This window comes from Falco cherrug, chromosome 3, assembly GCF_023634085.1.
Source record: "Falco cherrug isolate bFalChe1 chromosome 3, bFalChe1.pri, whole genome shotgun sequence".
Taxonomy (NCBI): domain Eukaryota; kingdom Metazoa; phylum Chordata; class Aves; order Falconiformes; family Falconidae; genus Falco; species Falco cherrug.
In genome coordinates this window covers 115,947,176-115,962,599 of record NC_073699.1, presented here as the reverse complement: position 1 = coordinate 115,962,599, position 15,424 = coordinate 115,947,176, and the positions used below count along the sequence as shown (strand labels likewise).

Here is a 15,424-nt window from a genome sequence, read left to right as displayed (position 1 = left end):
GTCCGCGCCCGCCGCTACCTTATATAGTGCCCCGGGCCGCGGCCCCATTGGCCCGGCCCCGCCGCCAATCCCGGCCCGGTCTCGTCGCCTCTCCGGCGCTTTCATAGGTCCAGAGTGAAAAGTGGGGCTGGGCTGGGCGCCAATCAGAAGGGGCGGGTAGGGAAAGAGGCGGGGAGAAGGGCAGACGGGGCGGGACAGGCCGGAGAGCCCCGCCCCTCCTACGCGGCCCCCGGCGTGCGGGAATCCCGGCGCTGATTGGTCAGGACGGGGCGCGCCTTAAAGGGACACCCCACTCGTGCCCCATTGATGCTCCACTCGTGCCCCATTGATGCCCCATTGATGCCCCACTGATGCTTCATTGATGTCCCACTGGTGCCCCACTAATGTCCCACTGGTGCCCCACTAATGTCCCACTGGTGGCCCACTGATGTCCCACTGATGCCCCACTGGTGCCCCATTGATACCCCACTGGTGGCCCACTGACCCTCATTTGTACACCATGGTCTGACGCCCCACAGCCCAATGCCCCCCTGCCTGACATCCCCAACCCAGGGCCCTCTCTCCTTGGCCAGCAGCCCCCCAGGGACCCACCCACCAGAGCAGGGAGCTCTGGCACCCAGGAGACACAGGGTCACACCGCGGGTGACCCCCCAGGGTGATGGAGCCCACAGCTCAGAACGCTGATGCCGGGTGTTCCCAGCCCCAGGAGTCCAACCCCAGCCCCTAACATCTACCCCATGGCCCAGCTGCCAGCCAAGCCTCCGCCTCCTCCTCGGGCCAGCCGTGTGCCAGCCATTTCCTTTCATCCCAACAATTCCCATCACTTTAAAAAGCTCATTCCTCAGCGGCATTTAACCCTGAAGACATTTCCAAGAGGCGCCTCCCTGCCGAGCCGGTGCCCAATGCCCCGCGGTCCCATGGACGGACGGGTATGACTCCAGGCTCCGCAGCCGCACCTGCAGCTCCCATTTCCCCCATTTCTGATCAGAGCTGGGATCCATCCTTAAAAGCCACAAGCCCTGTTGGAAGATGAGCCAGCACTGGTTTATTTTTACACCCTTGCAGGGATTTATTGTAAGAGCACCCCTGTAAACCCCCAAACCCCCAACCTGGGGCATTTCACCTTGGGGAGGCCATTGCAGAGCTCTTCCAAGCTGCCAGGGCTGTCTCCGAAGGCTCAATGGCATCAGATTGTCCTCTCCCGTATCCCAGGGCTCTGCCGCTGGAAGCTGGTGTTGGCTGTGGAAAGAGTGGGGGCAGCGATTTGGGTTTGGGGGGAAATGGGGTATTTGGGAGCATCCCAGCTGGGGCTGGAGGGGAGACAAGGCAAGGGGGTGCCCCAAGCCCTGGTCCCCCCTGGAATCCTCCCTACCCCATGATGCACCGACAGCCAGAGCGGTGCCCCTGGGGGGCTGGAGCCCCCTCTGCCAGGGCCTCTGCTTGGGGACGCTCCTTGTGCCACAGCGTTTTGCTCTCTGGCTCCTGCCAGCATCGTTGTGTAGCTCTGTTGAGCATCTCTGTAGCGATTAAATGCTGCTCCTGGTTACTCCCTACGAGGCTCCACATCAGGGCGCAGGAGGAGGGGAGTGATTTCTTGCCGGCAAGTGGTTTTCCAAGGACTGTGATAAAAAATCAGGCAGCTGCCTCCTGTTGCAAAACTCCTTTGATCCTGTCAGCAAAAGAGCTGGATCAGGACGAGTTTCCTAAGACGCTAAAAGAGACCAAATGGCTTTAGGAATCAGGATCGACCCCGTTAGCCCATCCTGGGGGTCTGACCAGGACAGGTTTGGGTGCAGGAGGAAGGGCTGCCCGGGTGCTGAGCACCCCATGGGCAGAGCGGTTTGGGGGACCCCACCAGCTGCGACACCCCTGGGCAGTGGGGCAGGATGTGGCCACAGAGCCAATGCGCTGAACAAGGCACTGCAGATCCTTGGGGGCTGAGCCGGTGGCGTGGTGACAAGCTGGGAGATAGACACCAGCGCTGCCTGGGCCGAGAGGGACAGGCGTACTGAGGGCTCCAGAGAAAACATCGGCCCATTAAAAAGAGCTGACGCGCTCCAGCCGGACTGGCTGAGCTGCTCCTTGACATCCATCACCAAACAATTATCCCAAAAAGCCGCCGGCGGCAAACGCAGGGCTGAGAATGGCATCGAGGTTGTTTCCTTCCAGCTCAGCCAGGGCCAACCTGGGCTTTGTTCGTTTGTTTTGTTGGCAATTAAAGAATAATCACCATCTTGGGGTGAAACACGGGCGGAACCTGCCTCCCGGGTGATGGTACAAGGGTTGCAAAGCCCCTCTGGGGTTGTGGGGGTGGGCCAGGGGCTGGGGGGACAGGGGCTCAGCGATGCCCACTTACCCCATGGAGCTGGGGCTGGCAGCATCTTGGTTCTGCTCTGGGGACACTGGCTTCGCCCCGCTGTGAAATCACCTGGGACGGAACCGGGACGTGGCCCAGCATGTGCGTGGGGAGGAACTGGGCACCCCACTGCCAGGGGCATGCAGAGGGGCAGGGGCTGCCAGGAGGGTGGATGAGGGGCACAGGTGGAGCCTTGCCATCCAAACAGAGCCCCCCGGGGTGTTGGGGACCTTTTGCAGCTCTGAGCGCCCGTCATGGGCTGCTCAGCAGGGGAGTTGGGGGAAAAAGGGCTGGAGGAGCTGGGGGAGTGGGGCAGGGGGTGAAAGCACAACCTGGAGGTGAAGAGAGACCTCGGGGACTCCCTGACCCGCGTGGGACTGGCTCCGTCCCACCCACCATTAAGCAGGGTGTGTGCCAGCTCTCTGAGCAAGCAGGAGGGACCAAGCCCTTCTCCCAGAGCCACGAACGTCACCCAGCATCGCCCCGGGGGAGCAGCAACGCTCCCCATCAGGGTGAGGGCATTCCTCCTGCCTGCTCCCACAGCAGCTGCCCCCAGCATCACCACTGTGCACACGCCAGCAGTGTCCCAGGCTGTCCCTGTGCACACACCGCCTGTCCCTGTGCCCATGGCAGCAGTCCCCATGCACAAGGCAGCTGTCCCATGCATGCACCAGCCACCTCTGTGCATGCCCGAGCTGCCCCATGCACACACACCAGCTGTCCCCACACTGACACGAGCTGTCCCCATGCAGATACCAGCTGTCCCCGTGCATTTGCTCGTGTCCCCGTGCATACATGTCACCACCTCCATGCAGGTGCCAGCTGTCCCATGCACATGTGCTGTTGTCCCCACACACATGTCACCGTCCCCATGCACACGCTGCCATCCCCCTGCCTGCTGTGGGTTTAGGAGGAGGAGCCCTTCTCCGTGGCCATGCCCAAACCCTTCCTAGGCAAACACTGCTCACATCCACCATCCAGCCCCGCTTGCTCCCACACAGCCCGTCCCAGAGGTGCCACCACTGTGTTTGTGTCCCTGCACCCTCATGGCTGGGGCACCCGTATCCCCAGGGCAGTGCCACGAGCTGCCTCCGTATCCCTGAGTGGCCACAGTTGCCCAAAGAGGTGGTTTCCCCATGCTGGCCACAGCAGGGTTGAATTTGGCAAGGCTGCATGGTGAGCACCCGCCTTCACTGCCCAGCACAAAGGGTGTCACTCTGCTCCCAGCCCAGGGTCCCCGTGTCACCATCCGGTACCCCCAGACTCCACTACATCCCCAGCTGCCTCCTGGAACTAGTGATAAGTGATGACGCCGGGACGCTCTCGCCCCAGTGGGGGCCACCTTGGAGGCCCTGAGATGAAAAGGAGCGCAGGGTGTTATTACTGCGAGTGACACAGAGCTGGGGAATGGCACCTGTCACCTCCCCTGGCTGCTGCAAAATGCTGCCCAGGGAGTGTGGGGGACACACAGCACTGCTGGGGCACAGGGAGGGGGACACAGCACCGATGTGATGCCAGATGGGGCAGGGACTGAGCTGCCCCCGTGAAGCTGCCTGGGGTGTCATCGCCTGGGGACATCCCTGTCCCCCAGTCCCCCTGTGGGATGAACAGTAACCTGCCAGGCTTGGTGGCTTCCCGGTGACACCACATACTGTTCAGTACGGCATAACTTGTGCTTTTAAAGTGGTGGCAAGGGATGACCCATCTCAATGCCACTGATCTGAGCCTGGTAGAGAATGCAGCTCATCACTTTGCTTTGGGTTTTTGGGCCCCAGGTGACACCTGAGTATGGCTGTGGGTGGTGGCAGCTCCGGCATGTCCTGCCCCATTGCCCGCCAGCTGCTCGGCATCGCTGTGCTCGCCACCCCGCTCATGGTCCTCTTGGGAAAGCCGGGGGGCTGGCCAGGAGCTCCGCTTTGGGTGGCTGCTGAGCCCGCAGCCGGTGACACTGGCGGGGATTTCATGGCCTTTCCCAAGTGGTCTCGGTCCTTGCTGCCCAGGCAGTGGTGCGGGGCCGTGGGGCCATCGCTCCCCCCCCCCCCCCGCAAGCCCAGGCTTCGTGCTGCACCACGCGGAGGGAAACTGAGGCACTGGGGAGCCCAGCGTCCCTGGCTGGGGCACTTTCCTGCAGCTGCAGAGGCAGCAGCTCTTTCATCCCTACAGGTGGGGGTTATGGGAAGGGTGACAAACACCTCGGCACATGCGTGTGCAGGGACAGGGTCATCCCGCTCAGGGTCCCTCTGTTTTCCCTGTCCTTGGTGCCACCACCACAGCCCCAACACGCTTTAGGAGGGGGTAGGGTGAGCTGGGCACTGGGGGGGCATGGGGGGGTTGCACATGGGGAAAAGGCGTCGCCGCCAGCACTGTGGGGCCAGGGGCACACGCCAGGACCCATCCACGCCCCCAGCCTCAGCACTGCGTGTGCTTTGGCAGTTGCTCAGCAGTGACAGCCCATCCCTGGAGGGATCATGAGTCCTCCCTCATTAAAAAAAGTTACTCACCCTTTAAGACAGAAACAAGAATATCCTGGAAATGCCTCGGTTTGGTGAGTTCTCACATTAAAGGTATGACTGAAATCAAGAGGGTGGCTGCACGTGATACTGGCTGGAACGTGGGGCAGGTGAGATCCTCGGGCAGCAGCCTGGGGCTGCCGCGTGCTCCTGCTTTCCCCTCCGTGCCTGGGATGGGTGGCCATCACCCGGCTTCTGGGCTGCGGCCAGCACCTCTCGGTGCTCCCACCCCTTCGGCTGGGATGGCGAAAGGGCTGCTCTCCTCCAGTGAGGACGGGGCCATGGCCCAGCTTTGCCCATTCCTGCCAAACCCTCCTGCTTTGGGGTCCCCCCGCTGGCATCACTGCCCTGGGGACAAGCCACCCCAAACCCTGCATGGGGTGCAGGGATGGCACCCACCAATCCAGCACTGCCACGGGCCCTACGGCATCGCCTGCCCCACATCCCTGGCCACCTCATCCTGCCCAGGGACCCCGTATACCTCTGCAGTGTGGTGGCCAGGCCAAGTCCCAGCCCGGGGCCATGGGGGGACCCTGGGCTTCAGGTATTTTAAGCACATGAGCAACGCCAGCGATGATGTGCCTGCTGGATGGCGAGGCAGTGAGTCACGGCCTCCTTGGATCAGAGGTTTAATTTGCAGCGATGAAACACGCTCCCATTGCAACTGCCCAAAAGCGAGGAGCTTCAGCCGCCCTGGGCACCCCTGGCCCTTTGTGTGGGGGGGGGGGTTGGCAGGGGGGGAGAAGGCTCAAGCGCTGCTGCAGCTGGGAGGGTCTTTCCTGAGGGATTTTTGGGTGGGGATGCAGCCCCTCACCCAGGCACTGCCTTGAGCCTCTTCCCTCTCTCCGGCTGTGGGATGCTGGTGGGAACCAGCTCCTTTCCATGGGCTCGGCTTCAGCCCCAGCTCCTGTGGAAATGCAGGAATAAAACGACAAGGCTCAAATGTCCCCGAGCCCCCTTCCCTGGGGACAGAGCTATTCCCCCCCATGGCCCTGGCAGGGACCTGGCACAGCAGCGGGACGCCTGCCCCTTCCTCACCGGGGCCAATGCACTGGGTTGGGGTGGGCAGGGCTGCGCCGCGACACCCAGCCGGCACCGTGGGGCTGTGACGGGGTGATCCATGCCCCCCCCTCCCAAAAAAGGACCTGCCTTTTGCCTTCTCCTCCTGCAAAGCAAGAAAAACAGCCCAGCACACCCTCACGCTGGCGCAGCCCAGGGAGAGATGCAGGGGCCTGGGTTCTGCCAAGCCTCCGTCTTCACCAAAGCTGGGAATGGCTTAAAAAGTCCCCTCCAGCCAGGGCTCCATGTCCCCCCAAGCCACGGTGGGAACACGAGGGGCCAGTCCTCATCCCAACAGCAATGGGGACAAGGTGTCACGGCCGCCTCGTTCAGCCGGGAGAGCCAGGACCCTGTGGCAGGGGTAGGAGCCTGAACAGCCGGAAAAACCCCCACTAAAAATTAACATTAATTTATTAGAATATTCATGATAAAAACCAATATTCTCTTTACATGTGTTTCTTTTCCTTTTTATACAAGAGAATTTTCATTGCTTTTTTCCTCCTGGAGACAGAGCAGGGCAGGCAGGCAGGCGCAGGCAGCAACGTGGGCTCTTGCCCCGGCGTGACGAAGCCACGCGGACACTGGTCCCCCGGGGTCCCAGTTGGGACGTGGAGTGGGTGGGCGCAGGGACAGGTGCCCACCAAGGCAGCGGGGCAGAGACAACATGTGGCAAGGCACGGCGCGGGGAGGGGGAAGCAGCCCGGGCTCCCCGGGGAGGGCGCGATGAGCACCCCGTGGCACGGGAGAGGCAGCCCCCATGGTGAAGGGTGGCGTGTGGTAGGAGCCAGGTGGCATGTGGGGCACAAGGTGACAATCTCAAGCATGATGCAGGACACCCCTGAGCCCGGGGAGGGCTATAAGTCACCTAAACACGCAGCGCTCCCTCCCAGCCAAGCCTTGGGGAAAGAGGGGCCCTTCCAAACTCAGGACCCCCAACACCCCCAGCTGTCCCCCTCCTGCTGACCTCCTGGCCCCAGCGTGTCCCCATGCTGGGTGAGCTGGCCCCTGGCTCTTCCACAGCTCCTCTTGGTTGCAGGGAGAGAAAAATACCCCCCCCAGGTACCAAATGCACCCCCCTGCATGCCCTCTCCCCATGCCCAGGGGGCTCGGACAATGTCTTTGGTTAAGGAGCAGCCAGTGCTGCTGCCACACTGCCGGGCAGGCACGGGGCGAGGGGCCGAGGCTGGCAGAGGGTCCCCATGGGGACAGGTGACAGGTAGCAATTCCAGGAGGGATGGAGAGGCCCAGGCTTGCGGGGCCGCTCAAAGCGAGGGGGGACTCGGCTCCCCCCTTGCGTGGCTATAGGATATTTATTTAACAAGACCTGGCATGAAATGCAGGGCCAGAGGAGAGGTTCCCGGGCAGCAGCCGGTCTCGTGGGGGAAGCGGCCAAGGCAGGGAGCAGTGGCATCAACCCGAGGTCGCTGGGAGGGTGCCAGGTGAGGCGGTGGGTGCGCCAGCCCCGGCACAGTCTGGCTCCCGTCTTCCCATTTCTCCACTCCCGAGCAAGCCGAGGGGAAAGGTAAAACACAAGCCGGGGAGAGGCGAAGCTGTGCCATGGGGCAGCCTCCACAGACACCCCCAGCTCCCCGGCCAGAGCCCACCCTGTGTGGAGCCGCTCGCAGGTCCTGAGTGGGTGGGCAGCCTCCGGGAAAGCCCCAGCGGGGCTGGGAGGCACCTGCAAATCCCAGTCCTGGGCAGTAAATCGTCCGTCACCCCCAGGCCACGGCAGCCGAGGAGCCCGGCACATCCTGGGGGCTCCTTCCTGCTCCTCGGGGCCAGCCCAGGGCTTGCTGGGCAGAGCTGTCCTGGCAATCCCAGTCCACCCAGGACAGTCTCCCCTTCCTGAACCCGGTGTTTGTGTGACAGAGGTTTGAAACCAAAAAGGAGAGCAAAGAAAGAACAAATGAAGAAAGAGAGAAACCATACAGAGGCACGTGGGGCTTCGCGTGCCAGCTGCTACTGCCCCTTGGGGATGAAGGGTTCCCCCTCCTCCGGCTCCGGCCGAGGCCCCGGGTCGCTCAGGCATCGCAGCATCCGTTGGTTGCTGGGGCTGTCACCGGTCCCCGGGGTGAAGACATCGTCAGTACCCGGGGAGGAAGGCTCCTTTACCCGCATCACCAGCCCCTCCTCATCCTCCTCGGGCGAGGGTGGAAGGCCACCGCAGCCCTTGGGCTCCTCGTTCATCAGGTCCACAGACTCCGGGGACTGCGGGGAGGCTGGGTCGATGGTGATGATGGGCAGGTTCTCCGAGTCCGCCTTGGGTTCGTAGGCCAGTGGGTCTGCGGAGGAAGAGAGGGGTCAGGCAGGTCTCAGGGTGTTACAAACACACTGGGTCAGGATAAGTTGTGGAAGGGAAGGGGGATCTCAGGGACCCCCAGCTCATGCACCCCAGACGTTTGGGGCTGGGATGGATGCCTGGGCTGTCTGATTTCCAAGCCTGCTGTTTAATTCCCTTCCCTGATTTCCACATCCCACCAGGAGCCGCCCCAGTCAGCCCAGTGCAACCGCGCCGTTTGCAAGGGGCAAAGCTGCCCTCTGCCGATCCACCGCCGGCGCCGCAAGCGCCAGCAGCGGCGTCACACCCCGCCACACTGTCCCCAAAGCAGGAGAGGACACATAGGACAAGGGGAACCAAAACTGGCAAAGCAAATGTGGGATGGAGAAGCTGGGAGTCCGGGGCAGGTCCTGGGGCTGAGCACTCCTGGTCCTCTCCCCTGCAGAGGACAGGGAGAGGCACGGACAGGAATGTGGCTGGAGCAAGCTGAGCTCCAGGCAGATCTGCTGACCAGCTGAGGTGACTTCCCAGCGGGAACCATGCTGGGGAGCAAACTGGGCGCTTCTGCTCAGGCAGAGCTTGGGCTCGGGAACAGCAAACACCTGGGACTCGGCTGCATTGCCACGGGGCAGCAGGACGAGGGCCGTCGGGGCTGGATGGCCGCAGAGGAGCTGAGGAGGTGCAGGACAACACCCCCTCTGAGTGTTTCAGCACCAAGGTGCTGGTGATGCCCAGCAAGGTGCCAGCAGTGGGGTTCCCCCGGCAGTTCAGTCCTACCTACCTGAGCCTATGCGAGCCCGGGACATGGTGGGCGAATCGAGCTTGTGAGCCGGCACCGTCAGGTAGTTGTTCATCTGAAATTGGAGCACAGGGACCGTCTCCATCGGAGTGGCCAGGGTAAATGGGAAAGGGGAGGCAGGGCATTGACCCCAGGCCACAGGGATGAGCAATAAGCAGCAGTAGGATGCAGAGGACATACACATCCTCCCAGTCATGCTGCAAGGACTTGCTCAGAGCCTGGGGCAATCAGAGGACTCCCAAAGCTTGGGGTCACCCACTGTCATCTGAACTTTAGCCCCCTCCACATGCAGGACACTGATGTCCTTCCTGGGCTGGGAAGCCCCCCTTGGCCCCCCGTCCTCCCCAGCCTGTGGCAGTATCCCTGCTCCAGCACCCCCTTGACACCTTCTGTTCCAGCTGCCGGGCCTTCTGTCTCCGCAGGAGCATCTGGTTCCAGGCTTCCTCGTAGGGGTCAGCCACAAGCGTGTGCCGATTGTAGGATCGCAACTGGGAAAAGGCCCCAAGAAAGGAGATGGGTTAAATAAAATACAGAAGAAGGCAAAGAAAGGTCACAGCACCATGCCCCTTGGAGATGGATCAAACAGCCACCAGTGGGCAGACCATGTCCAGGTAAGCTGGTGGCTTGTCCCTCGTGTGCTACCATGGGATGCCCGATCTTGACCCACCTTGGCCCAGCCAGGGTTTAAATGCTGGGCTCAGCCACTGACCAAGGCAGCCCCCCCACCCCCAGCACCATCCCAGCACCATCTCAGAAGGAAAAGCCTCCTGGGGACATGGAACACAAGGGACATGGCCACTGGGGGTAAAGGCTCTGGGTGTTTCTGGTGAGAAATGGTCCTGGCCACTCCCAGGGAAGCAAAGGGGACACACACGGTGCCAGGGGACACCTTACCCTCTGCCTGGTTTTCTGCAGGTTGTTGCGAAGGATTTTCCGGATCTCCTCCTCCTTGTCCTTGGACAGGGCCGGAAGGATGCGCTCCACAGGGAGGGTTTTGGGGTTGATGTTCCTGCATGGACAGACAGGATTCAGAGTGACACTGTGATGGGCACGGCAGGACCAAACAGCTGTTTGCCCTGCGGCCACTAGCAGGGAGTGCTCAGCCTGTCAGAGGCACAGGGTGGCCAGGGCTGGGGAACTCACTGGATGGAGACAGTGGAGACAGCGGAGGGGATCTTGCCTATGCCCCCACTCTCCACCAGCTCGATTGCTTGCTTCATCTCCATCTTGTGATAGAAAGCAATGAGCTGGGGCTCTTTGGACCGCTCCCCTGCAATCAGGCACTTCTTCACGTACTTCTTGTTGAAACGATTCAGCCTTCCCGAGAACATAGGGAAAGGAGGAGCAGCGACACATCAGACCTCCCCCTGCCCCAGCACCCACTCCCCGCTCCCCATCCCTGGCCCAAGCCAGCAGAAGATGCTTCAGCTCCCATCAGTGCAGGTCAGGCCAGGCTTCCCCAACTCCCTCCCAAACCAGGCAGCTTCCAAAACACCCAGCACCTGCTCACACCCACAACGGCTGGTCCCCAGCTCCTGTAGGGACCGGCCATGGGCAGCTCCCACACTGCTGTGGACATGCTGTGAGTGGCGGGGCGAAGGGCTGCAGCCCTGCGGCCCCACTGGCACCCAAGCCAGGGCCGTAGCTCATCAAGGGGAATGTGTGTGTAGGTATTACAGCCCAGGGAAAAACCCAGCCCAGGGCTGAGAAACCTGCCGGGTGGTGATTCAAACCCTTCCCCATCTCTCCCACAGATCCCCCAAGTCACCAAAACTCCACACTCACTTGTCCTTCCAGTGGTGATGCCCATAGTGACCACAGATATCCTCAATCCCTGTCAGAAGGTGATCCAGGAACTGGAAGGGAAGGTCCAAGGCATGGACAACTCGCAGAGCTGTTGCCCACCCTCTCCCCACCCAGACACCCACGCTGACACAGGGGTGAGGGCACTCGGGGGGGGGCAAAACCAGGGCTGTGGGTCCAGGATGGGCCTCAGGCGGGCAGCACGGCCCTACACAACCGGGCTGCTGCTCTACCAGGCACAGGGGAGGTCTGGGTCGGAGCGGGCACTGGACGACACAGACGGGGTGAGCCCTCGCTCCATCCCCCCTTACCTTGGGCAGTGATTTAGGGGCAGCTCCCGCTCTGTAAACCCGCCTGGTTACAGCGGTGGAGGTGGCAGAAGCAGAGAAGAGGGCTAAGGCGGTGAAGAGAAGCGCGAGGGAAAGGCCGGCCGGGTGCAGCGGGTTACCTGCGTGTGGATCTCTTCGTTGATGGAGCGTTTTGTCTCTTGCTTCTTCTTCACGGCCAGCAGGTCCACCAAGGGCCGGATGGTCATGCCCTAGGGAATGAGGAGGGTGGGTTAGACCACTCCCCAAGGCACACCGGTGGGAGTGGGATGGGCTCAGCACAGCCAAACCATGGGACTCCACACTGCCGGTGTCACTTGGCAGCTTCAAGAGCTTTTGGAGAAGGGGGACAGTGACAAGGTCAGGGATGGAGGCTGGGGACGTGCTCCTCACTCTCCATACACACATGCGGCTCACTGAATAACCCCCTTTCCCTCTGAAACCACACCTGCGTGCCACAAACCTGCACAAAAACTGTGAAGAAGATGACCGTGATGATGGCTGTGAGGAACATGTCCCTCATGCCAAAATGCTTATAGTCCAGGAGGTAACAGAGGGAGAAGGCGATGGCTCCCCGCAGGCCCCCATAGGCGATGATGAACTGGTCCTTCGGCGTCAGCTTCACAATTCGGAACTTGTTGATGAACCAGGTGAGGACCAGGACGCCTGGGGGAGTGGGGCAGGGCCTCATGTGAGTGGCCAGTGAAGGATGCCCTCCAGCCCCAAAGAGACACCCCAGCAGCCCACTTTGCGGCCCAGCACAGTGTCACACCCTTGGGGACATGGGTCCAGGTGGGTGCTGTCCCATCGCTCACCCCAACACCTCTGACCAGCTTCAACCCCACCTCTAGCACAAATGTGGCCTCATCCCCAGGTCCGCACAAAGCCAACCACCAGCAAGGTTGATGTCCATGATGGAGCAGTGCCACCCAGTCAACTCCAGTCTCCCCAGCAAGGCAAACTTGGGCCTTCCTCATGGCCCTGAGAGTTGCCTGTCACCCAGGACTGTCCCCAAGGACTTTGCCACCACACTGACACCCTTACCTAAAACTCTTGCGATGAGGCAGAAGAGCAGCGTGCTGATGACGAAGGTCCAGTTCCAGTAGTGGTGGCCAGCCACAGTGGAGACACCCAGGAAGATGAAGATGAGGGTCTCACTCACACTGCTCCACATCTTGAGGAAATACTTGATGGTGGTGTGGGACTTGTGGGAGATGTTGGCTTCCACATAGGGCCGCATGACCACGCCAGAGGCGATGAGCCTAGGAGCAAGGTTGGGGCACTCAGCAGCCATGGGGACAGCTCCAACCCCTGGCCCTGCAGCAGTGTTTTGTGCTCTTATAACAAAACCCCGAGCAGGACAGGGCTTGTGAGACACAAGGTCTCCAAAGAAGGCAACACCAGGTTTCTCCTTCCCCCTGGCAGGGCAGGAGTGAGCATCAGAGCCAGGCAGCACAAAAACATGTCATCTTCAGTGCTCAGCAGGCCCTGCTTGCTACTGTGTGCCCAGGAGAACGGGCAATGAGCTGACAGTGACCGGGATCTGTGGGACAACTCAAGAGAGTCACTTCCCTCATCTGCCTGTCTACCTATCCCAGCCCAAACACACCTCTGGCCTTCACTGGGCATGTACTGGCCATGCTGGGATAGCCAGAGGGCTGTGGTTACACCAGAGTAAATCCTCCACATGGTCCTGGGGACAGGAGGGCATTTCATCCCACCCATGCCCAACTCACGCCATGATGCCGGAGAGGTGGAAGAGCTCAGCAGAGAGATATGCCATGTAGCTGTAGAGAAAGACGAAGAGGGGCTCGATGACTCGGATGTGGGAGGTGAAGCGGGACGTGAAGGCAGCAATCACCCCGTAAATGACACCCACGAAGACACCGCCCAGTGATACCACGAAGAAGCTGAGGAAGCCGAGGATGATATCAATAATGGTCACCTGCTCGAAGTTGGCAAACTCCTCAAAGAGGTGGTAGAGGACCTGAGAGGAAGAAGGGAGAGGGGGTTCAAACTGCTCTGCTGACAAGAGACAGCCTCGCCTCAGAGATCTGCACGAGGACTTTCCTTGGGAGAGCAGCAGCAAAGGGAGCCAGGCAGGTACCCAGCACGGCACATCTGAGATGAGGTGTGCCACTGCTGGGGGACCCTGATCTGGGTCCTGTGCTTGACCAAGCCTCGTGCCAAAAAAAAAAGCTGGTGGTGCTTTGCTGTGCAAGACACAGACCCATAGGGACCAGCTCTCTGTCCTCTGTGGCTCACAGGGACATGGTGCCATCGCAGATGTGTCTGGGACACATTTGTGTTTCTTCTTCAACACAGCCCTGACCACTGCCCCAGGAGGGGCTTTGGTCAAGGGCTGAACCAGCCAGAGACCGTTCCTGTTACCCAACGAGCACGTCAGGACAGATCCAGGCTGGGGGACATGGAGACAAAAGCCAACATCTGCCCAGCTCAGCCCAGAGAACAGCCCAAACCCTTAATGCAGCTTTGTAGCTAAGAGGACAACCTCGCAGGAGGACCCCACCCCAGGCTGCATCGCCTTCTCCCACCCCCAGACGTATTTATTGGTGAAATTTTAAACCAGAAGCTGACACAGGATGAGAAATGGGCTTTAGGGCACCCTGCAGGGATGGCAGCGCTTGCAAGCAGTGAGAGGGCAAGGTGCCAGCTCCTGCCTGCCAGGGCTGGGTCCTGGGACACGGGCAGGGACAGAGGTAACAGCAGAATGCAAGAGAATTCCCCAGGGATGCAAGCAGGGACACGGACCCTGCAGGCAGCCCCTCTGGTCAAAAGAGGGGAGATGTGCCTGGGAAAAGCCCTGTGGTGGGACAGCATGTTCCTCACCACCAGGAACCTCGTCAGCAGCATGCTGAGTGGCCAGCTCCAAAGTAGACAGCTGGGATATGGGAGAAGAGCCAGGAAAAAGCAGTGGGTTAGAGGTAAATTTAGAGGCCAGCTCTGCAGAGAGGAGAATGCCACGCTGACAGCCAAGCCAGCACCTGGACACAGATGTCCTTTGGAAATGGCATGACCTCAGAGGAGGTGGCCTGGCCCCCAACCTGCCAAAGGTCGCTGCAAAGTTGCTGCTCAGAGACCGGAGCTGAGAGATGACCCAGGTGGGATGCCAGCCTGGCCACAGCCCCCACAGCTGCCCCCTTGCCGTGGCTGTCCATGACCTGCCCTCCCACCTCCTCGGTGCTGTAGCTGGAGGACAGCAAGGAAGACCACATGAGGAAGGAGGAGGGAGCAGCAGCTACATAGCAGTGCTGCCTGACCCAGCCCCTCTGTGCTCCTGCTCATTTCCCCTGGTAGGACAGGCTTGAGCACGGCAGCAGGCAGCAATTTCACCCAGGAGAGCAGATTCCCAAGAGACCAAGGTGCCAGAACAGTCCTGCTCTTCACCGAGTGGTGGTAGCTGGCTGGGCACTTGCTTTTGGTCTCCCCAAACTGCCAAGTAAAACACTTCACCTTAATCCACCTTTGCGGTGTTTTAAGCTGCTATATTTAGCTTTGCACCAACAAAAGGTTAGGAGCAAGCAGAGCTGCTGCAGCTCAGCTGGCAGGAGGCACCTGGCACCTTGCAATAGCCCAGTCTATGGTTCTGCCCGCAGGGCTTGATTGATAGCTACCAATCCCGGTGCCACCACCCAGAGTATTTCATCAAAGCAAACCTCATCCCCTTGGCAGACACCCCTTATCCACTTACAACTGTGACAGCATCGTTAAGCAGGGACTCCCCAAAAACCAAGATGTGGAGCAGCTCGTTGATGTGGATCTCCTCAAAGACAGCCAGCACAGCCACGGGGTCCACGGCCGAGATGATGCTGCCGAAAAGCAGGTTGGCCAGGAGGCCAATGTGGTTCAGGCCAGGGCCACCAAGCTGGCACACAGCGTACATCAGACCACCCAAGAAGAAGGCGTTCCAGAGCGTCCCCACCACGGCGAAGATGAGGATGGTGCCCAGATTCTCGGTGAATTGGCGCAAGGGGAGGAAATAGCCAGCATCCAAGATGATGGGTGGAAGGAGGAAGAGGAAGAAGATGTCCGACTTGAGGATGGGGGGCTTTTCACCCACGCCTTTGATGAGCCCCCCAACCAGAAGGCCCACCACAATGAGCAGGCAGCTCTCTGGAACGATGTTGGACACTGAAGGGATCACATGGAAGCCTGGAGAGAAGGAGAGAGCAAGACACGTTGGCAATGAGCCTGTAGGGTGCCCTCTGCAGGAGGACACACCTGCAGGCACCAGGGACCAGCTCCCAGTCCTCCCTGCACTCTTACTGTGCC

At 60.7% G+C, this 15,424-nt stretch overlaps 1 protein-coding gene across 1 annotated transcript in view; it reads right to left on the bottom strand.

Annotated features, from left to right (window-relative positions):
- Window positions 1-6,318: 6,318 nt before the first annotated feature.
- Window positions 6,319-15,424, bottom strand: part of SLC9A1 (solute carrier family 9 member A1) — a 31,515-nt gene continuing 22,409 nt past the window's right edge. Inside the window, exons 2-12 of the mRNA XM_014284587.3 lie at window positions 14,844-15,304; window positions 12,868-13,118; window positions 12,176-12,393; window positions 11,595-11,797; window positions 11,254-11,343; window positions 10,788-10,858; window positions 10,146-10,319; window positions 9,897-10,011; window positions 9,389-9,490; window positions 8,985-9,057; window positions 6,319-8,207 (exon numbers count right to left, since the gene is read on the bottom strand). Coding sequence (XP_014140062.3) covers window positions 7,885-8,207; window positions 8,985-9,057; window positions 9,389-9,490; window positions 9,897-10,011; window positions 10,146-10,319; window positions 10,788-10,858; window positions 11,254-11,343; window positions 11,595-11,797; window positions 12,176-12,393; window positions 12,868-13,118; window positions 14,844-15,304 — 2,081 coding nt within the window. The 3' untranslated portion in view covers window positions 6,319-7,884. The remainder of the gene's footprint in view (window positions 8,208-8,984; window positions 9,058-9,388; window positions 9,491-9,896; window positions 10,012-10,145; window positions 10,320-10,787; window positions 10,859-11,253; window positions 11,344-11,594; window positions 11,798-12,175; window positions 12,394-12,867; window positions 13,119-14,843; window positions 15,305-15,424) is intronic.